A 24242-nucleotide genomic window follows, 5' to 3' on the forward strand; every position below is an offset into this window, starting at 1 on the left:
CAGTTGTCACAAGGAATACGGAGCTGTAGCATATCGACAGGAGCTGGCAGGAGCAGAATGCAGCCAAGGGCACGAGGTCCGTTTCCTCTCCCCGCTCGCAGCGGGCTCGGTTCCGCGCAGGAGCCCCCTGGCAGGGGGTGGTGGCACACACAGAGAGGGCAGCTTCATACGGTGGGATAACTTTAATCGGTGCTGTTCCGCTGCCTTACGGCGCCCGCGGGCGCCAGCCGCGTCCCCCTGCCCTGCAGCCGCTCCCCGTGCCAGGCTGGGCGAGGGAGGCGAGCGCCCGCGCGGCTGGTGTAGGGCCCGCCGCCCTGCCGTCCCCAACCCCCGCGAGAAGAACAAATGACAAAAATAACATCATCAAAAAGAAACCGGGACTCCAGCAAAGTGTCGACGCGTGAAACCTTAAACAACGCGGGGAAATCCTACGCGAGGTCTACTGCGGCCTAATACCGAGGGGCTGGGTTTGCTCGGAGAAGCACATACGTGGGAGTCACTCCAGGGCGTCCGACATGAACAAGGAGCTATGTACAGTATGCTATAGCGTGTGTACACGAGCAGCCGCCGGCCGCTCTCGGGCTTCAGGAAGGCAGCTTGGGCTCTATTCGCAGAGACGCCTCGTAAAGGGTTTCCTCATCCATCACAAACGACTGGTCCAGCAAGTACTGCGTCACCTGGGGACGGGGTCAGACCGTTAGCAGCTGCGCTCACCTCTGCCTCGCTCCGCGGCCAGCGATGAACGCTGAAATGAGGAACGGAGAAAGGCCGAGGAGGGCCCGCAGCTCCTGCCAACGGACACGGGCATTGCACGTGCTTATCCCACCCCCCGGTTGCAAAGTCATCCAGTTGCTCTTCTGCTTTTCTTCCCAGCTGTCCTCTCCAGGGCTGTTCTATCAGCTCTGTTCAGCTGCGAACACCAAATCCTGATAATTCAGGCCCCAGACCCTTAACGCAGGGAACACCGGCTCCTGCTGCAGGAACGCTGCTGACAGGGCAGGACATTTGCTCTGGCGTTAGCAGAAAACCCGCTGGCAGTGCCTGGGAGATTTTTTTCCCCAGTGCCGTTTTGGGCTCGCTGGCAGCGCCGCGGCACAGCTGGTGCTGGCTGGGGGGGCACGGGCGGTGGGGGGGTCACGGTCAGCCGGCAGCAAAGCACCAGCGGGAGTTGCACGTGGGGTGGGCTGTTTTCAGTGGGTTTCTCAGGCCTGGGGAGCTTTCACAGACACTTCTCCCTTCCCCAAGCACTGGCAGCCAGGAGGAGGCAGGGATTTATCTGGTGCGCCCCGGTGAGACCCGGCTGCAGCACCAGCCTGGCCCCCCCGTGGGTACCAGGCCGTGGTGCCCAGCGCTGCAGAAGTGAAAATCAGAGCCGGGATCCCGCAGCCTGCACCAGCCCAGCTGGGGGTCATGGTCTGGAGGAACATGGGCAGCTCCTGGCACTGCCCCAGGAGCCCCCAGCACTGAGGGGGTTTGGTGCCATGTCCCGGGCACGGTGCGGGCTCAGTGGACGGCTGCAGAGCAGAGGCACGGCCCCAGGATGGGCCCTGCTGTTTCTGGAGAGCAGCAGCCCTGCAGGCGGCGGAAACCCCGCACCACGGCGATGCTTCCTGCGTGGTTCCCCTGTGCAGCAGCAGAGGAAGCACGAGGGTGGCCACAACTTGCCACCTCCTCATGCATGGGGGGGACACCGCATGGCAGAAGCCACCAGCGCCAGGCTGCATGGGTGGGATGGTCTGTGCTGGCAGCCCGCGGCCCTTGGCTCCTCCTCGCCTCTACCCTGGGCTGGGACAGCCCAGCTGCAACTTTTGGGGGTTTGGGGAGGACACAGAGCGGCTCTGCTCTGTGCAAAGCTGCTGCAGGGGAGCGGCAGCACCAAGGGAGGGCACAGCCGCTGTGGTGCATCCCACTGTGGTCCCTGCAAGCAAGCAGTGCATGCGCTTTGTAAACACTCCGAGCAGCCCCAGGAGCACCCCAGGGTGCTGGCTGCTCCCTGCCCACCCTGCCCGTTGTGCACACAGCTGGCCAAGGCAGCCCTTGGGGCACGCATCGCAGGTCCCGTGCTGTTAGCCACACGCTGCGGGTGCACGGGGCGCTGAGCGAGCACAGCCTGGACACGACCCCAGCTCTGCCGAACGTCCACAACGGCAGGAACCCCATCGGGAGAAAGGTCAGAGCTCAGCCGGTGCTGAGCCTGTTGCATCCAGGCGTGGCGGCTGTCTGAAGCAACGCCTCCCCTGCAGCACCCAGGGGAGCTGCTGCAGCCGTCCTCCATCCATCCCTGCAGCCCTGCTGAGCCCCGGCAGCACAGCACCAGCACCACTCCCGGCGGGGAGGCACCAGCCAGGCTTCTGCTGCGGCACCAACACCAAGGGAGCAGCAGACGCGGTCCCGCTGCCACTTGTTACTCATTCCTCCTTTCAGCCCCGGGTAAAACATGAGCTCTGGCCAAGTGCCTGCCCAGGAGCAGCTCTCCTGCACAGGGGAACCCCCCCACCAGGGACCCCCCCCCACCCCCTTGCTGTGCACAGCTCTGCCGCTCCCCGGCCACTCCAAGCACGGGGAGCGCAGAAGTCCCACATCTTCCCCAAAGGAGCTGCCAAAGATCCAAGGCTTGGGCGCTGCAGTTCAGGTGGGGCACGAGGAGAGGAGGGAGCGTGCGGCCCTCGTACCTTAGGCTGGTGCTCGATCTTGTAGGAGGTTTGCTGGAACTGGCGGATCTCTCTTATGATGTGGGAAATCTGTCCAGGGAGAGAACAAAGCAGCTGTTGACGGTTCTGCCACCACCACGGCCACCACGTCCCGGCACCAGCGGGGCACCGAGCCCACCGCCCTGCCTGCACCCTTCCACCCCGGCACAGGAGCGGAGCCGCCTGCTCCCCTGCGCACCCACCCGGCGCCCAGACCCACGGGTCTCGCAGCCTGGCGCAGCGGGAGCACAGCACTCACCATCCTCATTTTGGAGAAGTTCACCAGCCCGTCCTCAGTGTAATTCGGGGTCCCCTCCTCTATGAAGGCCAGGTCGGTCAGGTACATCCCCAGGTAGGGGACACAAGGAGGGTCGCAGCTTCAGGAGCGAATTGGAAACGAACGAGAGAGAAAACTTCCTTACTCGGGGCTTGTCTGGGCTCTGCAGGGGAGGGAGAAGGGTCGGGCCCCACAGAGGTCAGGGTGTGAGGGGTTCTGTAACGCACAGGGGCTCCAGAGCTCATCCCTGCTGCCTCCCTGCAGGCCGAGACAATTAACTAAAATCGCACGGGAGACTCGTTACGAGAGCAGGCGGCTTTGCCCCAGCACCCCCCTGGGTTCACTTACTGAAACCAAAAAGGAACGGTGCTAAAGGGACGCAAATAATGGATCCCGAGAGCGAGGAGGCCAAGCAAACGCACAGCACTGACGGACACGACACGGCCCGAGCACACCTGCGGGGCGCCGTGCCTTGGAGTGGTTTGTGGCACCAAGTGACCACCCCACAAGGACAATCTGGGGGACCAGCAGTGGCAGTGATGCCCAGCACCACTGTCCGGTGCGGCGCGTGGCTGGCGGGGAGCGGAGCCACGCGCAGCTGGGCCAGCCACGGGGCATCACCGCCTCCACTTACTTCTTCAGCGCCTCCCTCAGGTTCTTGAACCTGCCCTCGGACGACACCAGCTTCTGCAGCTTGTCGATCAGAGCCTTCGTCTGCAAGAGACCCAAGGGTTTGGGGCAGAGTGGAAGGGACCCCGTCCCCAGGGCTGCCCCATGCCGCCCGCCCCGCTGCAGCCCCTGCCCGGCCGTGGGACACCCGCAGCCACTGCCCTGGGTGCTGCCTGCAGCTCCCGGAGGCCTCCAGAGGAGCTGAGCGAGCACTGGGAAGCAAAACGCCTCCAGCATGTAGCAAGGATAGGCTACGCACAGTTCCCTTCCCCTACCTCCCTGCTCCTTCTCCACTGCCTGTCTAAATTCACAGGTTTGGCTTTTTGCAGGAAAAAAACCCACCACGACGTTTCAGATTCAGAGAGGAGCCCACACAGCGGCTCCGTCTCCGGCAGCCCTTGGGCTCAGCCAGCCTCGATACACGCTATTTCTGTACCAAGTAATGCAACACAGGAATTAATTTCGCTCATCCATAATTGGTATGAGGAGCCCCAAAAAAAACAGTCTAGAGAAGCACACGCGTGTGTGCACTGCAATAACCACGCTTCAGAAAAGGCTCCTTGAGCTGCAGGCACATCCAGCAGGACGAACAGAGCCGGCGGCCAGGCTGGGGCTGGGCTGCTCGGGGACGGCTCAGCCCCGCGCCGTACCTGCTTGGAGACCTTGAGCCAGGTTTTCTTCAGGCGGAAGATGGCACTGCGGTTGAGGGAGGAGGTGATCTCCAGCACGGCGTTGTAGTTGTGCAGGCACCGGCAGATGTCTGCCACCGCCACCCACTTCTCGATGGAGCTCACTCGCGCGTTGATCTCCTCGTTGCGCAGGATCTCAGACGCTATCAAGTTGCTGACCTTCAGGGAGACGACAGCCCCAGCCCGGTGTCAGAAGTGCTTTGGGCAGCAGCCCCCCGGCTCAGCTACGAGCTCTCCAGCTTTTTTACAAGTTTCCCTTCGCTGCAGCAGCAATCGGCACCGGGAGGTGCCCCCCCTGCCGTGGTCCCCCAGAGCGCTGAGCACCCACCGAGCACCGATGGAAGCAGACAAAACTCGCAGACCCCAGCCCCAGCCCAGGCGTGGCGGTGCTGCTGCTCCCGCACCCTCTCCCTGCCCCCTGGCCGCACTCACGTCGTTGAAGTGCTTTGTGTTCTTCATGATGTAAGGAGTCCTTTCGTTCTTCTCAAGCTTCATCCAGCCTTGCCCAAAGAACTCCCTGCGAAGGACGAGGCTCGTAGCGAGGCTCGATCCCCATCGTCCCGCAGCACCCAAGCCCTACCAGCCCTGTGGGTGGCCGGGACCCCGCGTCTGGGCTCCAGGGGGGCGCTGACCGGGGGACGGGAGGGGAGCCCCCCAGGCACCCCGGGACACTTACTCGTAGGGGATCTTCTTGAAGACGAGGTGGTCGAGCAGCGTCAGCTGCTCTGCTATTTCCAGCGCCGAGTGATTTTCAAAAGGCTCTGCTTTGACTCCCTCAGCCTAAACAGCACAGGCGACAATTAGGGCTAATTAATTAAGACTTCTCACAACTCACAGACAAAAGAACAAGGCCAAAGGCATCTCTAGTGCCAAGCAACGCACCAAGCAGCCAGGAGGGAGCTCAGGGGGCAGGGTCCCCACATCCCACCAGCACCGGGATCTGCCGGCTCCGTGCAGCCGGGGAGCTTTAATCACGTTACCGCCCGTGCACGTGTACGAACACAAAATTAACTTCTCGACTGCAGTAATTAGGTGTCAGCTCCAGAACAGGCCCCGGCACACTGATTTCTGTAACCACTGCCTTTCTGCTCTACCTCTGTTTAATTAATAAAGCACCAGGGAACCCCAGCTGGAGCACAAGCATCCGTGGGGTCAGCAGTGCGAGGAGCCGGAGCTGCTCGGGATGGCTTTTCCAGGGGGTGTCCATAAAAGCAGCACGCACAGGGATGTCCCGGACCCCAGGCTGCAGCTGCCCCCGTGCCCGCAGCCACCACCCAAGCCGGGGGGGCTGGGGCCCAGCCACCACCTCGGCCCCCAGGCCCTGCACAGGGACCTCTCGCAGGGACTGGGCTGTGCTTTGGCACTAACACGTGCACCTCTAAACCCTGCCCTGCCTGCAGGTCGCTGCCGTTCCCGGGTGTTTTCCTTAAAGTTGGGCTCCTCAGCAGGAGGGCAGACTGAAAACCTGGCTCTGTGTTCTCCTCTCCAAAGGCAGTGTGCAGCACCACTGACTGCAGACAAAAGCCTGAAAAAACCCCGAAGGCACTCAGAAACTCCAGAAACCAGGAGGCAGATCCAAAGGCCAGAGGCACTGTTATTGCAGGTGCACCAGGCCAGTTTGAAGTGGCTCTCGTCCTTCGCCTGGGAACCGGCTTTGTTTTTGCTAAGCGCGGAGAAGCGGCACCCGTGCTGCAGCCACCCCGACGCGTTCATCGCACGCTCCCTGGGCCCTGCTGGCGGCAGCGGCTCAGTGCCGAAGCCAGCTGCGCTGACACTCGTCGCTTTGAGCCCACGTGCAGCCGCGCTGGCACAGGACACCGGGGACACCAGGAACCATGGCTGGGTGTGCACAGGTCCCGGGGGCAGGAGGAGCCCCGCAGGGCCCCGTGCAGCCCCCTCTGTCCATCTGTCCGTCCAGCTGCAGCAACAGGACCTCATCAGGGCTGCTGGGCTGCCGCTGGCCTGGCACCTCGTCAGGCAACCAGAGGGAGTGAGGAGGGGAGAAGCACTCACCATCTGCACCACCTCCTCCAGCGTTATCTGGTTGTCTCCGGGATCCTCCTGCGTCAGAGTCCTGCAGCACAAAAAGGCAGCGCTGCCTTAGCGGGGGAAGCGATGGGTCTGCATGCACCAGCTGGTGTGACCCCACGCTCACGGGTTTTAGCAGGTGAAGCACTCGGAGTTAGGCACCGGTGAGAGGCACAAGGGGCGGAGGTGGCATGCCCTGCTTGTGGCCCCCGCGCTCCCATTGCTGCTCGGATGCGCGGGGGGCACGGAGAGCCTTTCCTCTTTGCAGGCACCTCCTGAACCTGCTGCCAGACCCCGTGCTAGGGTTTCATGCCTGCTTTTATCCTGGGCGAGAGCTGAAAGCAGCCGCCGAGAGCCTGGCACAGCGTCCAGGAAAAGCAAACGGCACCAAGAGCCCTTTACCTTATAATGTTGGCTGCTGCTTTCCTCTCCTGGGTCAGGAGCTCAGGATCGTGAATAACTTCCTCCAGAAAGCTAATCACTCTGAACTTCAGCTCCTCGTTGGTTTCAAAGTCCTGCCAAAATGGGCACAGTTACAACTTCCATCAGTTTTACTCCCATTGTAGCGCGTTCCAAGCAGCTCTCCTCGCTGCCTGCTTAAAGCCTCGCCGCGATTAATCACCCGCTGGCTACCCACGGGGTGGGCACAATGGGCCGGCTGCTCCCACCCCACAGCCCCTTGGCCAACACCCTGGGGAAAGCCAGCAGGAAATGCTCTGGGCTCATTTTGTCTTTCTGCATTGGCATCACCTGGACTGGGAGAAACCTTTGCCTTCCCAGTAACAACCGGGGGGTGCCTGCCCCCAGCGCTCCTCCCCAGCTGTGCCCCAGCCCGGAGAAATGGGCAGCAGGGGGGGGACAAGGGACAGCAGGGGATGCCCGGGCTCTGACCCTGATCTCATCCTGCAGCCTCCGTGCAGGAATCAAACCCAGCCAACCCACTTCCAGCAGCCCCGTGCCGCGGTGCCCAGCAGCAGGATACCAGCAGATCCCACCCCTCCTCGTGTGCACACCGAATATGCAAACACTGCAATCAAACCACATCATCCTCTGTGCCATGCACGAGGAGCTCCAGCTCCCCTGCTTGGCAGCTTTAATCTCCTCCCCACGTCCACTCATTTGCTTAATTAAAAAAAAAAGGCAAATTGCCTTTCCAGCTGGAGCCTAGCTGAGCCCACAGGCATGCAGCCGAGCCTGTGCCAGCACTGAGCGACCCCAAAGAGCGCACCAAGGCCCCTGAGCTGCCCGGCCCCTGCACCATGGGGGAGCCCCCAAGCCCGGGACCCCCCTGTGCCCATCCCAGCCCCCCCAACCACACCTGTGAGTGTTTGGAGACCCAGTGCCGCAGCACGTTGAGGACCCTGTTGGTGGCCGCTCTCCGGATCACAAACTCCTTGTCCCCGTTCCGCTGGTCGGTCGGGAAGCCTGAAAGGACGGCCCATCATTTAGCAGAGCCACAGCTCTGCCAGGGACCGCTTAGGGCAAAGCCTAAGCTACTGCTAGAAGGCAAAGCCCCAGCACTCTGAGCACCGTGAGGATGCAGCAGCCAGCAAGGCTCAGCGCTGCAGGGCAGGGGGTGCCTGGGGCCGTGCGCGCAGCCAGCTGTGGGTGCAAAAGGTCTGGCTGCGCGCACTGTGCCAACCCCAGAGCCAGGCTGCTCCCGGAGGAAAACGGCCAGACGCGACGGAGATGGGCGCCCACAGAGCTTGTCCTGCAGCAGGGCAGCCCGGGGCCGTGTACCTGCGCTGGCAAGGGACATCCTCCGGTACTTCTCCTTGGTGGGCGTCCCCTCGTTGGCACCCGCCGTGGCTATGGCGAAGGCGGAGGCGGCGGACAGGGCGCTGCGGTTGCTGTCGAGCTCCCGGCAGGACGTCATCACCACGCCGTTGTTGTAGGAAAACAAGGAGAAGTCTGGGGGGGACACAACAGCACTCAGCCACGGCAGCAGCCCCAGGAGGTCACCTCCCCGCAGCACCCCGTCCCCGTGCCGAGCCCCCCGCCCTCACCAGCCCTCGTCTTGCCAAAGGGGGTGAGCGGCTCTGGGCCCCGCACTGCTGTGAGGCTTCATCCAGCACAGCGTTAACAGGTTAAACCTGCAGAGTGCTACAGACAACATTCAGGGAGCTACAGGGGAGAACCCCTCAGATAAATCAGTGCTTGGTGCCGGGTCAGGCTCACGTTTTTGCAGTGTAACTCGCTCCTAAAATGCCAGATCAGCACAGAGATGGGGGGAGAGGGAGGAGCGCAGACGCAGACCAGCTCTGTGATCTGGGCCGGGGACTTTGGCATTTCCCTGTTCCCTTGCAGCAAACTTACAAGTGGAGCCCTGCTCCTTTCCACGTCTGCCTGAGGTTTACACCTGCGTCTTTCAGCAGATCTGTACGGCAGGCTCAAAGGCAGAGGGCAGCTGCCAATGGCCCACGAGCTGGACACGCACGGCTCCCGCGTTACCTGATGAGTTTTTGCACTTGATGGACTTTGGAGTAGTCGGAGACTTTGTGGGGGAAGTTTCAGCCTCTGCCTCGTCGCTCTGGTTGGGGTCAGTGTCGGACTCCTCCCTGACAGACACGTCTGAACCTGGGAGAAGCAAGGAGCACACACACGATCACCACTGGAAATGCACGGGGTGCAGCCCCGGCTCAGCTTTCCCTGCTCCTTCCAGCGGGACGGGGAAGGTGCTTGGCCGGCAGCCCAGGACAGGACAACTGAGGTGTAGAGGTTACAGCTGGGGGGGCTGCAGCCTTTTCCCATTCCCGTTACGGATGGGGGGCATCTCGTTAAGGATGGGGGCACTGCTCGCGGTGCCACAGCCGTGCGCTCCCGCCCGTGCCAGCCCACGGGGACTCACTTGGCTTGCTCGGCAGCGATTCCTCTTGTTTTTCTGAGGCTGCTTCTCCTTCGTCGGGGATTTTGTTGGGATAGTTACTGGACACGTACAGTTTGTTTATGTCCAGAGTGGTCTTGCTGAACGGGGCCATGGATGAGTACATGCTTGCATAGCCGTTGGAGGAGCAGCTGAGCGCAGCCAGGTCCAGCGCCTTCCCCCCCGTGATGATGGGGATGTTCAGGGAGAGCTTCCTGCGCCGGCTGGGGGACGAGGACTTGGTGATGGAGAGGGGGGGCGGCGAGGAGAACTTGCGGTTGGCCCTGGGGGACTTGGGGGGCTCGCCGTAGAGCAGCTTGTTGTTCTGGCTGTTGGCAAACAGGAGCTCCAAGGACCTGGGCAGGGGGAGAAGGGCGAGCTGGCACCCGCTCTGCGGTGTTGGTGGTGGCTCCAGGACCCCCCCGGCAGTGCTGGCTCTGGGGGGGCTCCATGCTGCAGGGGGAGCAGCCCCAGGGCACGGCCCCCGCAGGGCGAGCCCCTGCTGTGCACTCCTGCTCTGAGGCAGGGCACGGGCAGGGTTTACCAACGGGGTGGGATGACCACAGGGCAACCCCAGGGCCCAGAAAACCAGAGGATGGACTGGGGACAAACGAGGGCACCACGGGGGGGGGGGGGGGGGGGGACAGCCTCCCCCCACTGTGCTCCCTGCAGGCCCTGAAGGGGCAGAAACCATCCTGCCAAGGGCAGCAGAGCCGTGCGCAGCCTCACCGGGCAGGGATGGCGCTGATCGGCTTCTTGTAGATCGTGATGAGCTTGTCGAGGACGACCAGGGCGGTGGTGAAGACGCGGTACGAGTGCAGGAATGTGTTCAGAAAGTCAATGCTCAGGAACCGCAGGTCCGTCAGCCTCTCCAGGAGCCGTTCCACGCTTGCATAGCGGATCTGGAGGACCTTGCAGGAATTCATCGTTTTACTGAACCTAATGTCAACATCATCACAATACAAGCTGGCATCAGACCTGCAGAGAAACAAGATATCTGTGGTTCCAGCCTGGAACGAAACCAAGGGCTGCTGAGCGAGAGCAGCTGCACCTGAGACGTGTGGGGCCACGGGAAAGGGGTGGGGGCTCCTCGGTGGGAAGGAGCCTCGCTCACACGGAGGTGCCATGGGAATGCTCCCGGGGAAAAATAGGAATTCAGCACCCCAAAAGGGGTGGAAATAGCGCACAGTGCTCAGCAGGCAGACGGAAGGGGTCAATATTTGTCAGGCCACGATGCCTTCTGAGCCTCGCCAGTCCTTACAGCATCGCTGACTGGGGGCTGCAGGCAGGGCTGCGCACCTCTCCCACCTGCGGCACCGGGGTGATTTGGGCAGAACTGGGACATCCAGGCGTGGGGGGAGCTGTGCCGGAGCGGGGCAGGGCAGCGGCCCTGCAGCACCCAGCCGTGCCCGGCACTGGCAGCACTCACTTGATCATCTGGGGAACGGTGACCTTGGAGTTCTCCTCGAAGGCGTTCATCATGAGCCCGTTGCAGCGGATGTTGTCCACGCACTGCAAGAGACGCGGGTGGGACGTGGGAGAAGGAGCGGCGGTGAGGACAGCCCCGCTCCCCTGCTAGGCATCCCCCCAGAGCTCTGCGAGGCCCCGGCTGCCAGGCACTGGGCGCCGCAGGAGACCCCAGAAACCCGCGCTCCCCCCTCGCCACCCCAGCTGAGCTCCTCCGTGCCCGCGCTGCCGCAGGGCGCTGGGCAGGGACCCGGTGGCACCTCACCACTCCCTCCCGGCACCGCTGGGGACCGCGGTGCGGGCAGGACCAGGGCTGAGCCATTGCACAGCATCAGCATTGTCCTGCCACGGGGCACGGGACCGGGTGCTGCGGGGCAACAGCAGCCAGGGGCCGTCAGCTCCCTGCCAGGGGTGGGCACCAGCACCTCGGGCACTGCTGCTCTGCAAGGGGACGCAGGCAAGGACACGGTGGCCATGAGGCAGCCCCTGTTTGACAACTTTTCCTCATCCTCCCACCTGGGGAAAAATGTCTTTGAAGTCATTTGTCCAAAGGAAGTGCAGAGCAGGTGCAAAGCGTTACCACATGCGGGAGTCGGAGCAGAAACCCGCTGCAGAGCACAGAGCGGGGCACAGCGCAGCCCCTGCCGACCTGCTGCAGCCCTCGGCACCCTCCTGCCCCACCGCCTCCATGTCAACCCACCGGGCACCGAAGTTTGGGTGCCTCCCAGCACTGGCCACCCCTGCACAGAACCGCGCTCCTGGTGGGCTGCCTGCCTGCAGCCCCCAAGGGGGGCCAGGGCTGCACCCCCTCGCTCGGGGGCTTGGCGGCTCGGTCCTACCTGGCTGATGTCACTGGTCCAGGCAGCCTTCTCCTGCCTGGACGACGCCACGAGGATGACTGTGAAAGACGAGGCATCTTTTGGCTCCACCACAATTTTGAAGTCGAGGTGGTCGATGTCTTGCCCCGACGCTTTTGCTTTGGAACAGGAAAAAACAAACGCAGCGATTTCAGGAAGGTTTCTCCTCCCTCCTCTCCCCCAGGATGTGCTGTATTAAGGCTTTAAGGAGCTCATTGCGTTCTGAGGGTTGTCTGGGGTGAGGACGCGACAGGTTCCCAGGGAAAGGAAGACCTGTGCAGACCAAGGCTGCACGCCACCAGCACAGCGTGGCCTTGTGTTTGGGCTCAGTGCTGCGTGCCAGGGGAGCATCTGGCTCCCGGCTGAGGGTTAGGAAACTTGTAATGAGGACAGGAGAAAGCAATTAGCTGTGCTCCTCCACAGCTAATCTGTAATTAAGCAGGCATGGCCAAGTGTCCAGCATCTTTGCCTTCTTGGACTTGCTAGCACTGAGCTGTGTGATGCTCGCTGCCTGCCTGGGAAGGATTACACTGGCATACGTGTGCATCGGTTTGGTACGCAGTAAATAATTTACTTAATTACATTCAGCCAGTAGATTATGACTTCCCTGAGTCTATTCAGGACCTGAATTTGCTCCAGGAGCTCTGTGCAGCCAGTTTTGCCCCGTACGGAGGGATTGCAGGAGGGTCCGGGGGGAATTTCCACAGCAGTCACAGAGGACACCAAGCGCGCCGTGACCGCCCCAGGGCCGCGGGGCGCAGAGGGCACCTACCGTCCTCGTCGGTGCTCTCCTGCTCCTCTATCAGGGTGCAGTCAATGAGGGAGATGACGCCGTTCTGCAGAGCGGGGGTACGAGGTCAGAGGTGGGACAGCAACCCCCAGCCCTCCCAGGGTGGGAAGGGTCCCTACCCCTCCCCAGCCCCCCGCCCCGGACCCCCGCTCGCAGCCCCCGCTCCCCAGCCCGGGGCTGGGAGGTGCCGTGGGGCTCCTGCTGCCGCTGCCAGCACGGCGGGGGATTTGAGTGGGAAAAAGCAGTTTCTGACGGCTGGGGTGTCAGCTTTCCTCATACAACCGATCAACTGTTTGTTTATAAATTATTTAATATGAGCTTTAAATTAAATTTCCCAAAAGTCTGTTGTTGTAATTATCAACTCTTCACCACGGACTGTAATTTTTCAAACTGATAATTTAATGCCAGCAACGAGCAATTTCTCTACGATTCTTGCTCAATTAACTGCAAAACTTCCACCAACAAAAGCCTGAGTCTTGGGAAGGGGCCGGAGAAGACTGCGAGTGCCGCGCACAAAGCTAGGCTGTAATTTAAGTTTCTCGCTGAATAGATTGTCAGGGCTTCTGCTGCGAGGCAGCGCACCTTCCTTTGCCGAGAGCTGGCAGCCTCTCGTCTCAGCACCACTCAGAGCTCTCACACCGCTGACAGACGCCCAGCCACGTGGAAGGAATGAGACCACCCAGGGCCCACAGGGGGGTGCGGCCACGCGTGCTGGCGCCCGAGACCCCCCCGTTTCCCCCGGCGCCTCGCGCCCACCTTGGTGAGGTGCAGCTTTCCGCCCGAGCCCCGGGTGCAGATGATCAAGTGCTTGGAGAAGAGGAAGCACTGCCGCTCGCCCTCCTTCCGCAGCGAGAGGGACCCCAGGCGCCCCCGCGTGATCTTGCCCTTCTCCGACATCGGCACTTGGATGAGGGACCCTGCGGGAGAGAGGTCCCTGGCTCCAGCACCATCGGGGATGGGGATGGGGATAGGGCTCGGTCCTGGGGCAGGGCAGGGGCAAGCGTGGCTGCAAGCACAGGGCTGGGACGGGACCAGCAAGAAGCTATTGAGGCCCCAGAGACCGCGAAGTCACCGGCTGCAGCCCCCGGTTGCCCCGTGCCCACCACCTGTCTGGGGGTAGCAGTAACAAAAACGCGCGCTCTGCCTCCACGGGGCTCTACCCCACGGTGCCGAGCCTCTGAAAGCGAGGCGCTTTGGAGCAGAGAAAAGTGGAAAAGGGGCGATATTTATAAATTCCACAGCACGCCAGACTGCGCCGCAGAGGGGAGCTGCGCCCAGGGGCGGGGGCCGGGGGGCGTCGCGTTAATCGCGGAGGGGAGGAACGTCAGCACAAACACGGTACCTTGCCGGACAAAAGTCTGGCTGGTATCCAGCAGAATCTCACAGCCTTCAATAATCATCCTCTCTATCGCCAGATTTTTCCGAATGTTCTCGGTCTCGCTCACTTCGTCGTGCATTATCCTGAAGGAGGAAGAAGAGAAATTTGGGGCTGGAGTGAAATGTGCCCGGGCTCTCCCAGTGGATCCCTTCTGACGCTCCGGAGGGCTGCAGCAGGTCAGACTGCAAATGAAGGGATATCAAGAGAATTACAGCTGTCATCTGTATTTATACAGACAGGCTCTGGTGCTCAGGAGTTAACCTAGATATTGGTCCAGATTACACCTCTAGATTTCTAAAGATTGAAGTGCTTCTTATGTTCCTGTCCTTGCTGGGAAATCACAAAATTGTGGTTCAGGGCAGACAAATTCCCCCTCATCATGAAACCGCCTCCAACGTGGCGGAGCAGAAACGGGATGGAAACTCTTCACATGAGCAGGCTCAGGACTGAGGACTGAGGACCAGTGGGTTTGGCACAGGAAATAACAGCCAACGCTTCATTTCTCCACCTGCTGCAAGCACCAGGCACCGAACCCCGGGTGCCTCCAGGACACGGAGCCCCTGCCCCATTGCCTCCCCCCGCCCACCCCCAGAGCCCCTGGCCCAGAGCCCCCCGGCAGCACAGGCTGAGAGGAGCCGACCCCGGCAGCTCTGACCTGGACAGCTCTTCCAGCTTGGACTTGGCATAATCCAGGCTGTTCCTCTCCACGTGCTCGTGCGGGGTGTGAGCCAGCAGCTCGTGCAGCGTCAGGATGTACCGGGGGATCTGCAGCACAACAAACCACAGCAGGGAGTCAGCCGCAGCAGTGGGGGGATGCGGGTGGGCTGGGGGGGCACCGAGGGCTCTCGGTCCCCAGCCGGTGCTGCCTCCAAGCCCCTGATCTGGGAGGTTGTGAAAGCTCCCAGGCTCCTTGTGCTAAAACTCAGTAACGGGAGCGAAGGTTCTGGGTTTGCCCAGGACCCTGCTGTGCCCCATCTCTGTCCTGGCAGCTTGGGGTCACCCACACACCTCCAGCCCAGCTGTCCCGGGCAGCACAGGGCAGCACCAGGGGCAGATGATGCTCCTGCAGCATCTCCGAGCAGCCCCGCGGGCGCTGCACCAGCCCAGCAGTGCCCGAGCAGCACATGGGTCCCAGCCCCTGCTGACCCTCCCCACCACCAGACGCTTCCCACGGGGCTCGGGCTTTGCACCACCACGTTGTGCCCCTGGAGCCCGCAGTCACCTGGAACATGGGGTAGGTCAGGAAGGTCTCCAGGGTCCTCTCCTCGCAGTCCGGCTTGGCCTCGTAGTGCTTCAGCAGCTTGTCGAAGTCGCGGTTCTGCTTGCAGTGCGCCAGGATCTGCAGGCTGTACTGGTGGTTCCTGACGAACTCCTGGTAGATGTTCAGCATGGGCAGCAGGATGTCGAAGAGGTCGGCTGCGAGCAGAGAGGCGCAGCAGGGAGGTGGGCGCCATGCTCCAGCCCTGCCCTGCCTGGGGTCTGCCCACTGCTGCCCCCGGCTGAGCACGGGGCCGGGGGCTGCAGGGGCTGGGGGCTGCAGGGGCCGGGGGCTGCAGGGGCCCCCACGCTGGGACACTCAGGACATGGGGACATGAGCATGCCTGGGATGAGCGCATGCCCCCCATTAACAGCCTCTGTCAGCTGCTAGCTGGGGGATTGATCAGCGCACTCACTGCAGAACTGGGATCACAGAAACTGGTTGATTTTTTTTGTCTTTTTTTTTAATTATTTTCTTTTGCTCAAGCCCTTGCCTCCACGCCCGACATTACCAAGGCTCAGGGGCTAACAGTGGTGTGCCACGCTGCACTGCACTGCTGCCGACGATTAGCAGAAGGTCTGCTAAGTCTCGTTAGGACGAGCAGCGTGACCGGGGAGCGGAGCACGACCCGCAGCAGGGGTGAGGTGAGGGGCACTCACCCAGCACGAGCGTCGGCCAGCTGGATATTCTTGCTTTCAGGCCTTGGTAAAAGATTTGGTGCAAAAACATGATCGTTTCGCTGGAAGATAAACCCAGAGGTGAAAGGCAGATGAACGAGAAGCAGATAAAGAATAATTAGACCAAGCCCCAAGCCCCAGCTGGGGCACAGGGGAGCCCCCAGGTAGCCCAGGGACATGGCCCTACAAGGGAGGTCCCCTGGGGCATTCCGGGGATGGTGGGCGAGGACTGAGGAGCCACCTGGAAGCTGCCCTCAGCCTCCCTCAGCGTGGGGACGAGCCCCCTGCCCCTCCCAGCCCAGCCCCATGAACACCAGCGGGTTCCCTGTGCACAGCCCCACAAACACCATCGGGTTCCCTGTGCACAGCCCCACGAACACCAGTGGGTTCTCTGTGCACAGCCCCACGAACACCAGCGGGTTCCCTGTGCACAGCCCCACGCGTCGCTCTGCAAATCGCGGTCCCCCTGGTTCAGGCTGGGAGCTGACCAGGATTCCCCTTTGCTCTCGCTTCTGCTCCCTTTGGGAAGTGGATGCCTTCTGCTGGTAACTGCCCCTCATCCCCGTGTGCTGGATTTGTTTCATTTCCAGCAGCTGATAGATCACCTCGGTGCTCTCCCCGCCAGGCAGCCCTGCCTACATCCCTGCCCGATGCGCCTCGTCCCCCAGCCCTGCCCGGGGGCTCCGGTTGCTGCGCTGCACCGTGCCACCTCCCTGCCACCTGTGGCCATGCTGCCTCCGTCCCTGCGCCCTGTGGGACATTTCCACGCCCTCCCAGCGCTGTCACTGCAGGTACCTCCCCAGCACACCCCCACCCAGGCTCTGCATCACCCAAAGCCCTGCAGCAGGCTCTGGGGAGCACCCCGGCACCCGTCCCTGGGAGCCCCGAGCCTCCCCAAGCCCCCCCTGCCCTGTCCCCCCCCACGAAGCCCCCAGGCTGGCGCCCACCTGTTGAGGAAGATGCTGCTGACATCGTCGTGCGTGATGGGGGGCTTCTTGGAGCTGGCTGCCATCCGCAGGGGCCGGAGGAAGTTGTTGACGAGGATGTGCAGCTGCTGCACGTACTCGGCCTCGGCCTCCAGCATGCTGAACACCACCTGGTTCCTCTTGCGCATGCTGTCGGCGTGGGGGGACCTGATGTAGTCCTGGATGATGGTCTTCCACTTCCTGCGGCACAGCCAGCCCCGCAGGAAGCTCTGCACCTGCCGAGAGAGCAGGGGCTTCGTCAGGGCACGGGCTGACGACCTGAGCCTCTGCGCTGCGCTCGGCATGGCCGTGCTAGGGGGGCTCCATCACCGCCGTCGGGAGGCAGAGACACCTAGTGACGTGCCCCCAGGCTGGTGCGCAATGTTATTTGTACTTCTGTGACGCCTCCCGGCTGGGAAACAAACAGGAATTCATTTAAACGCACTTCCTTATTGCAGACAACGTCCCCTCTTCCCTTTTACAGAGGGGAATGTAAAACTCCCATGACAAGGAAGGCTGCTGCATTAACTCCTGCCCCCCGCTGCGCAGACACGGTGCCAGGCGCCTTCCCGCAGCAGGACCGCAGGCACGGAACCCAGCCTAAGTGCGGATTTCGCTGCTCGTGCCCCACAGGTGCCCGGGGAGGCTCCCGGGCAGCACCCACACCTCGATGCGCTCGCCCTGTGCCGCTGACCCCGGCGGGGTGCTGCAGGGTGCTGGAGCAGGGTGCGCAGCGCGTGGCGCCTGCTGTGCAGCACGGTGTGCTCTCGCCAAGGGTAGCTGATGTGCAGCAGTTTCGCTGCAGGGGCTATTGCTTCCTGCAGAGAATTCTGCTTGGGTGGTGGCTTTTCTTAAAAATAAAAGGGTTTAAGCACAGCCCCTGGAGAAGTGACACGTAAGAAGGTGCGATTTGTGTGTGAGCTGGCCAAGACTGCTCGGTCACCAGGGGAGAGCAGAGAGCACCCGACGGAGCAAGCAGCCAGCAGGACACCCAGATTTACAGGACACGTTCACCTCCTCACAGCCCCGATGAGCAGCGTTGTTCCCTGCTATCTGCTCGAGCAGCTCCCCGGCAAGCTGCTCCGAGAGCACAAGGGTCGCGCTTCCAGCCCTCAGCCTGTCCCCGCAGGTCCCCCAGCCGGGACAAACCTTTTTGATTTTCTTGATGTCGCTGTCGTCGTCACTCGGAGCGCTGCTCTGCACGGACTGGATGCGCTCGTGGTCCTTGAGCAGGGAGGCGATCTGCGGGCACAGGGACAGCGTCAGCGGGGCTCGCCGCGACCGCCTCCGGTACCCCTGCGCCGTGCCACAAGCCGGCACGTGCTCGGGATGCCCTGCGGATGTGAGCGTCGGGCTGATTCTGTCCTCAGTGGGACATCAGCGAAGAGCCATGGACGTGTCCCACACCCATCAGCTGCCGGTGCCCTCCCTGCCTCACCGACCACACGGCAGATCTGGAGACCTCGCTGGGCGCCGAACGCCGGCTGCACCGCTGGGAGCACCGCCAGTGCCGTGCCGGAGAAGTGAGTCGGAGAGAAAGGGGCAGAAAAATCTAAAGTCCCTGAAGCTCGCAGAGAGGGACAAGCTCCGATTCAGTCACAGCTTTACAGCACGAATTTGGCTGAATCTGGTTTTAGCTTTACGCATTTGGATTTTTAGTCCCTTGCTGCCACGCTCACCGCCCTATCCCCAGCGCTGCAACTATTCATAAAGCTACAGGGAAGGGTATGAAAAAACTGAGTGCTACCCAGAAAATAGGAATCAGGAAAAAAGTGAACTTTGATTTTGTAGAAAAATAACAACAATAAGGTAACAATTTCCGAGATAACTTTTGTGGAAAAAGAGTCCGATTTAGGCGAGAAAGGAGGGCAAAGGAATGCTTTGGTACAGTTTTCAGTCAGAGACCACTTCCCAGAGAAGCTGGAGTTGGGAGCAGCAGGAGGGGTCGCACGAGCCAAGCGTGTGCTGGTCTCTGGGGAGCTGGGCTGGCAGGAAGGAAGGTCCGTGGGAGCACGGCTGCCCGGCGGGCGGGCACAGGCAGGGCTGCTTCTGCCACACGGTCACAGCCCAGGAAAAGGGAGGTATTTCTACAAATTTCTGAGCGTTTTAAATGGATTGCCTCTTCCAAACTTTAACAAAACGTCACATTTTCCACGTGATCATTAGGTAAAAAACGCTTCATGTCCCTCTGATCGCTGCCTGTGAGCGAAGCTCAGCAGCCACCCTTCAGCGCCAGTTCTGCAGAAGAGCCCGGCACTGGTGGAAGCTCCGGATCGAGCCGTGACCAAGGGAACCCCCCAGCCCTTTGGGGATCCATGAGGCCATGGGGATCGCTGCCGGCTTCCCCCGCTCCCATCCCTGCGAGGCCTCCAGCAGCTCCTCTCTCCTCTGCTCACACGGAGCCGCCAGGCTCCCCGCGGCGCCTGCACCTCGAATCTCGGCGCCTGCCAGCACCGCCCCATGCTCCGCACCGCGGCTGGCACCTGAGGCGTGATCAGGGCTGATCAAACACCGCTTGTTAAAAAATAAGTGGGGTTCTTTTGGATCCCCTACGGGTTAATGGCTGGAGATAATTCTTCCCAGGGCTGGACGTGAAGTTTAAACTGTTTGGCTGACGAACACACACAGCATGGGAAAAGGACTGGGGGTTGTGGGGTCGCGTGCTTTTTGGTTGTTGTTGTTTTGTTTAATTGAGTAAGCAAAATTTGCACATTAAAGTGGAAGCTGATTATTTGATCTCTACTTCAAAGCCTGCAGATGAGTGAAAAAAAAACAGCACAAGGTAGAAGCCCACGTACCCGTGCCGGGGGAAGCTCTGCGGAGCTGCGGCTCCCTCCAGCCCCTGCCCCGTGCTTTTAACCCACAGCCCCGGGCTGGGGCCGGGCGCTGCGACACCCCCATCTCCCCGAGCAAAAACAGCGACGGGCAGCAGCGAAGCCTCAATCCCGGTGGGAGAAGTGATGGGAACGTGGCCCAGGGTGGGCCCAGAGGGGAACAGGGATGTCACGTAATCACCAAGCAGGTGGAGAGCTTGGGCACCGACCCTGCTGTGCTGGAGCGCACGAGCTCTGCAGTGCCGCAGCCGCTCCCGGGGCAGCCCCAGGGGCGAGGAGCCGACAGCTCCAAGCAGCATCCCGGTGGCACCCGTGCTGTGCAGCGAGGGGATGCCGCGGGCTGCAGCCCTGCTGGGGGGCAGGCGGGCGGCGGGGGACACGCTCGGCCCTCAGAGCCAGCTGCTGAGTCACGGCGGTGCCTCGGAGCCGTGCTGGCCCTCGCCCCGTGCCACTCAGCCTGCCCACGGCCGAGCTGCTGCGTGCCAGCCGCCGGGAGAGGTCCGGGCAGCGGGCCTCGTGAGCAGCTCCCGTTGGAAAGAGAGCCCCTTCTGAGTGAACTGTCTTATTTACGGCGTGGTTTATGTTAATTCCCTGATGTATTTAGGTTACCAGAACGGCTGCAGCTTGCAGCTGGCACAGGCAGCGTCCCTCCCCAAGGCGATCCAGCCTCCCCATTCCCGTTCCTGTTACTCCTGCGGCTCTGCAGTGCCCGATAACAGCAGGCACAGCCTGCACAGAGGTGTCCAGCCATGGTGTACACAATGGAAATTACAGAGGGCAAAATGCTAAGGTAGATTCCACATCCTTCCGCAATACCTAACACCAGGACTCGCTGGCCCCTTCCCCACCCCTTGTTGGGGAGGGAACATTCCCCTGCCCACAGCCATTCACGTAACAGGAACCCCAAATCCTGGAAACAGCTCCGTGCCTGTGACACCCTCACCCCTCTCTGCATGAGGATCAGGCTGGGGATCACTACGACAAGTGCAAAAACACCACCGAGGCGCCCGCAGGCCCACGGTCCGAGCCGGTGCAGGTGCCACCGCCGCCGTGCCCACGCGACCGCCCTGAGCCCCTGGAGCTGTGGCACCCGGCGCAGCGAAGCCAGGCTCCATACCTCTGCCTTCAGGCGCTCGATCTCGATTTCCCCATCTTCAATCTGTTGTCGAAGTTGCTTGGCAACAGTTTTCTCAGTTTCCACGATCTGAAGTAAATGGAGGTACTTCTGCATCAAAGCCTCGTGCTCCGTGGCCAGGTTCCTGTAGCTGCAGACGGACGCGGCCGTTAGCACGGCTCCCGGCTCCCCAGCACGGCCCCCGCGCCTCCCCAGGGACCCCGCCAAGAGCTGCTTGGGCTGGCAGGGGCCGCATCCTGCCCTCCTGGCAGTGCTGGCTTGCCACACACTCGGTGGGATGTGCGGGCAGGAGGGCACGGCTGAGGTTTGGGACTGGTCAAGGAGGAGAGGATTTGGGTTCCGCAGGAGGGTTTCAGACAGTAAAGATAATCCAAATTTTAAGGGAATGGCAGGGCAATAAATCAAAAATCAGGGCCAAACCTCTCGCCGCAGGGTGACACGCGGGGCCCACAGCCCTCACCTGGCGTGAGCGATCGCCGCCACCCACTCGTCGCAGTCCTTGGCGTCCTCGGTCCGCAGCTCCAACGTCTTCTGGTTCTCGTGGGTGAAGTTCACGGTGAAGTAATGCTGCGGGGGCAAACGGGGGGAGTCACTGCTCGCTCACAGGGCCGTCAGGAAGGCCCCTTATGGTCAACCGCACGCTGCTTGGTTTTAAATAAAGCCCTTGGACGTCCTGCTTCGGGAGCACACCAGGACGTGGGGCCAGGGGGTGGGAGGTGCTGCCGGCTGGCCGACCCAGCCCCACCGCGGGCACTGACGGAGACACGAAATGCTCGGAGGTGACGCCCTGCTGGGCAAACGCTGTTTTCAGCTACTAAAAAAAAAAAAATCCACGGCTGGGAGGCCACAGGCCTTGGGGAGAGCCTCGCCACGGGGAAGGGGCTGAGCAGGACTCGGTGCCGGACTCGCCACGGCCCCATGCATGGCAGCGCTGGCGCCGGGCGTCTCTCGCGGCCGGCAGCGTAGCAGGACGCGGCTCAGCGGCTATATTTAGCCTCCCTTGACATTTACAGTATTTGTGTTAATTGTGCCGGCGGTGGCAGCCCGCGCTGGCTCGGGGTTTGTGCCGTTGGTGTGCTTTCTGCTGTCTCCTAGGAAACAGGGAACGCACGGCAGCGCCAGATACTACCAGCGGCGGCTGCACCAAGGCGAAACCCACCGGGAGCAGCTCCTCCTGACACGAGCTTCGGAGCCGTGAAGTTTAACAGGGGTCCTGAATTAACGGGAATCTGGGAAATACAGCACCCAACAAGGACGGGGCTGACTGGCCGCCGCGGCTCTGAGGATGGCGGGCAGCGAGCACGAGCTCCTACACTTCTGCCCAAGGCCAAATTCACCTCAAGCTGTTGGTTTCCCGAGCCGTGCAGGTCGTTGGGCCTCTCTGCCCAGCTCTCTTACAGCCTTTCTCCCGCAAACAGGACTGAACAGCTTGTCCAATTCACGGGCCCAGAAACCCTCCCCTGGAGCACGAGCCCCAGGAGCATCCCCCAGCCGCGAGGGCACGGCCACAGCACTCCTGGCCCTGCTGCCCACGAGGACAGGCGGGGGGGCAAACCAGCACAGCCCCATGTCCCCGGAGCTGCCCCAAAGGCAGCAGAGTGCATGGCAAGCAGCACCGAGCCCCCCGCACTCCGAGGGGCTGCTGCCCCCCGGCCATCCCTCGTGCGCTCCAGTGCTGGGAGCCGCGAGCACGGCGCAGCTCGCGCTGTCACCCCGTTCCTCCCATACAATACCCAGGAAGTGCAGCGTGCTCGGAAGGAGGAAGTTATTTTATATTTGAATAATAAAACTCCCACCACCTGTTATCTCCTCCTGAATTATGAGCCTTCTCTGTTATCACAGCGACACATCACACTCGACAGCCCGGGAACATCTCCAGCGGCGCCTGGAGCCCGAGCCAGGGCTGGGGCACGGGGCAGGAGCTGGGAGGGCACCGGAGCAGCACCGTCCCCTGCCCTCAGCACCGTCCCCTGCCCTCAGCACCGTCCCCTGCCCTCAGCACTGTCCCCCTGCCCACAGCCAGACCTCCCAGCCCAGCTCCCCGCAGGAGCTGTGCAGGCAGCCAGACCGTCCCCACACCACTGCAGCTCACATTTGCTCCCTCTCAGTCCCTTTCCTTCTCATCTGAAGACCTCATTAGCTCACAGCTGTGGAGGTACTTACAAATCAAATCACCTTTAATCAAGCCACCACTCACTCTGCTTTCTGAGAAAGGAGACGTATGCAGCTCCTTAAGTCCCTCATTACGGGGCACTTTGCAGCCTCCCCCCGTCCCTGCACTGCCTTCTGCAGCCTGCAGGTTCTGGGTGCCAGCTGCATGATGCACGTGTGTCCCCCCCAGCACTGCGGAGGTTTCATCCCTTGGGTGGGGGGCAGCAAGGCTGCCTGCAGGGCGACACGGGAGCGTTTTGGGTCACCAAGCAAAACGTTGAAAGAAAGAGCAGGGAACGCCACCAGCCCTGTGCCCGCAGCGGGACAGAGGCAGCCCTGTGGCTGTCACCCGCCCTCTGCGGGCACCGAAAGCCCCGAGGTGCAGAGCCCGCTCCGTGGGTGCTGCCTCGTGGCCGCCCCTCTCTGCCCGCCGAGCCCAGCCAGCCGCGCAGCCCCGGGATGGGGCAGGCTCCCTGCAGCCTGAGCCAGGCTCAGCACCACGTCCCTGGCAGGGCTCTGCGGGAGCTGGACCCTTCCTCCACAGCCTCGAGCCGCCCAGGCGTCACAGGGAGACAGCCGCAAGCATTTCTCAGCACAGGCAAACAACGCACTCGGCTTTAGCCTCAGCCTCTGAAACACTTAACTCAAACACATCGAGATAATGCAGCCCGAGGCAGACACCAGCATGACAAATCTCAGCTCCAGCAGCCTGGCAAAGCCCAGCACCTGGATGCTGAGCGTTGCTGCTGGGTGCTCAGCGTGGGAATGGGAGGCAGGACGCAGCCAGAACCACATCTCCACTGCACAACCGCTCCTCCTGTGGGGGCCGCCGCTTGCCCCCCACCATCAGAGGTGTCCCCGTGGCCCCACAGTGGCACGGAGCAGGGACCCAGCTCGGAGGGACCTGGCCGGCACCTGCCACGGCCCCGGCACCCTAAGCCCCACTCCCGAAGTCCGCTCCCCCTGCCACTTGGGCAAGGTCCCCAGAGCCAGCGCAGCTATTTTTACTGAGACAAAAGTACAATAGCAAAATGCTGCTTGGGAGCTATTTCTGCTTCCAGAATCTCAACAAACGACTTTGAATTAATGAAGGAGACTACCCGAGTGATTAATGTGCAGGGACTAGCTCCACTGAAATGTCCTCCCTCGTGTCTGATGTCCCCGGGCTGGCGGTGCTAGCGCAGCCGGCGGCTCTGCCCTGTGCCAAGCAGCACGCCGCAGAGGCCAGGCCTGGGTGTGCACACACTGCTCGGGGGGCTGTGCTGGGGGGGCATTAACGGGGAACTGGTGCATGGGGTCTGACTGCTGACACCCTCCCTGAGGGGCTGGAGCATTCTGGGGAGAGACAGGAGGGAGGAGAGCCCTGGTCCTGTGGCTGTGCCACGCGGCCCGGGCTCTGCGCACCCCAAAGCTCAGGTCCCTGCTGACCGGGGGGAGCTGAGACGTGGTGGTCTTCAAGGGGGGCAGATGGGGAGCGACGTGTGGGGCTCTGCAGGGCCGTGCCTGCCCTGAGC

The 24242-nt window shown here is 62.0% G+C and overlaps 1 protein-coding gene across 3 annotated transcripts; it reads right to left on the minus strand.

Annotated features, from left to right (window-relative positions):
* Positions 1-220: 220 nt before the first annotated feature.
* Positions 221-21191, minus strand: RASGRF1 (Ras protein specific guanine nucleotide releasing factor 1). 3 transcript variants are annotated; one of them, XM_035335838.1, is made up of 26 exons: positions 21038-21191; positions 20560-20707; positions 17758-17850; positions 16591-16844; positions 15626-15705; positions 14931-15124; positions 14364-14473; positions 13673-13791; positions 13087-13247; positions 12313-12376; positions 11523-11659; positions 10646-10728; positions 9946-10155; positions 9202-9572; positions 8805-8930; positions 8094-8264; positions 7672-7778; positions 6756-6868; positions 6339-6399; positions 5002-5105; positions 4758-4842; positions 4287-4484; positions 3602-3681; positions 2950-3067; positions 2673-2741; positions 221-677 (listed from the first exon to the last, which is right to left on the minus strand). In XM_035335838.1, the coding sequence occupies exons 2-26, from the start codon at positions 20671-20673 to the stop codon at positions 585-587; spliced, it is 3315 nt and encodes a 1104-aa protein (XP_035191729.1). In that variant the 5' UTR covers positions 20674-20707; positions 21038-21191; the 3' UTR covers positions 221-584. The 3 variants fall into 3 exon arrangements, with proteins under 3 accessions (XP_035191729.1, XP_035191728.1, XP_035191730.1); XM_035335837.1 differs by having other exon boundaries at positions 9946-10194; XM_035335839.1 differs by lacking the exons at positions 221-677; positions 2673-2741; positions 2950-3067; positions 3602-3681 and adding an exon at positions 3956-4225 and having other exon boundaries at positions 4264-4484; positions 9946-10194.
* Positions 21192-24242: the final 3051 nt, after the last annotated feature.

This window comes from Oxyura jamaicensis, chromosome 10 (genome assembly GCF_011077185.1).
Source record: "Oxyura jamaicensis isolate SHBP4307 breed ruddy duck chromosome 10, BPBGC_Ojam_1.0, whole genome shotgun sequence".
In the NCBI taxonomy this organism is placed as follows: domain Eukaryota; kingdom Metazoa; phylum Chordata; class Aves; order Anseriformes; family Anatidae; genus Oxyura; species Oxyura jamaicensis.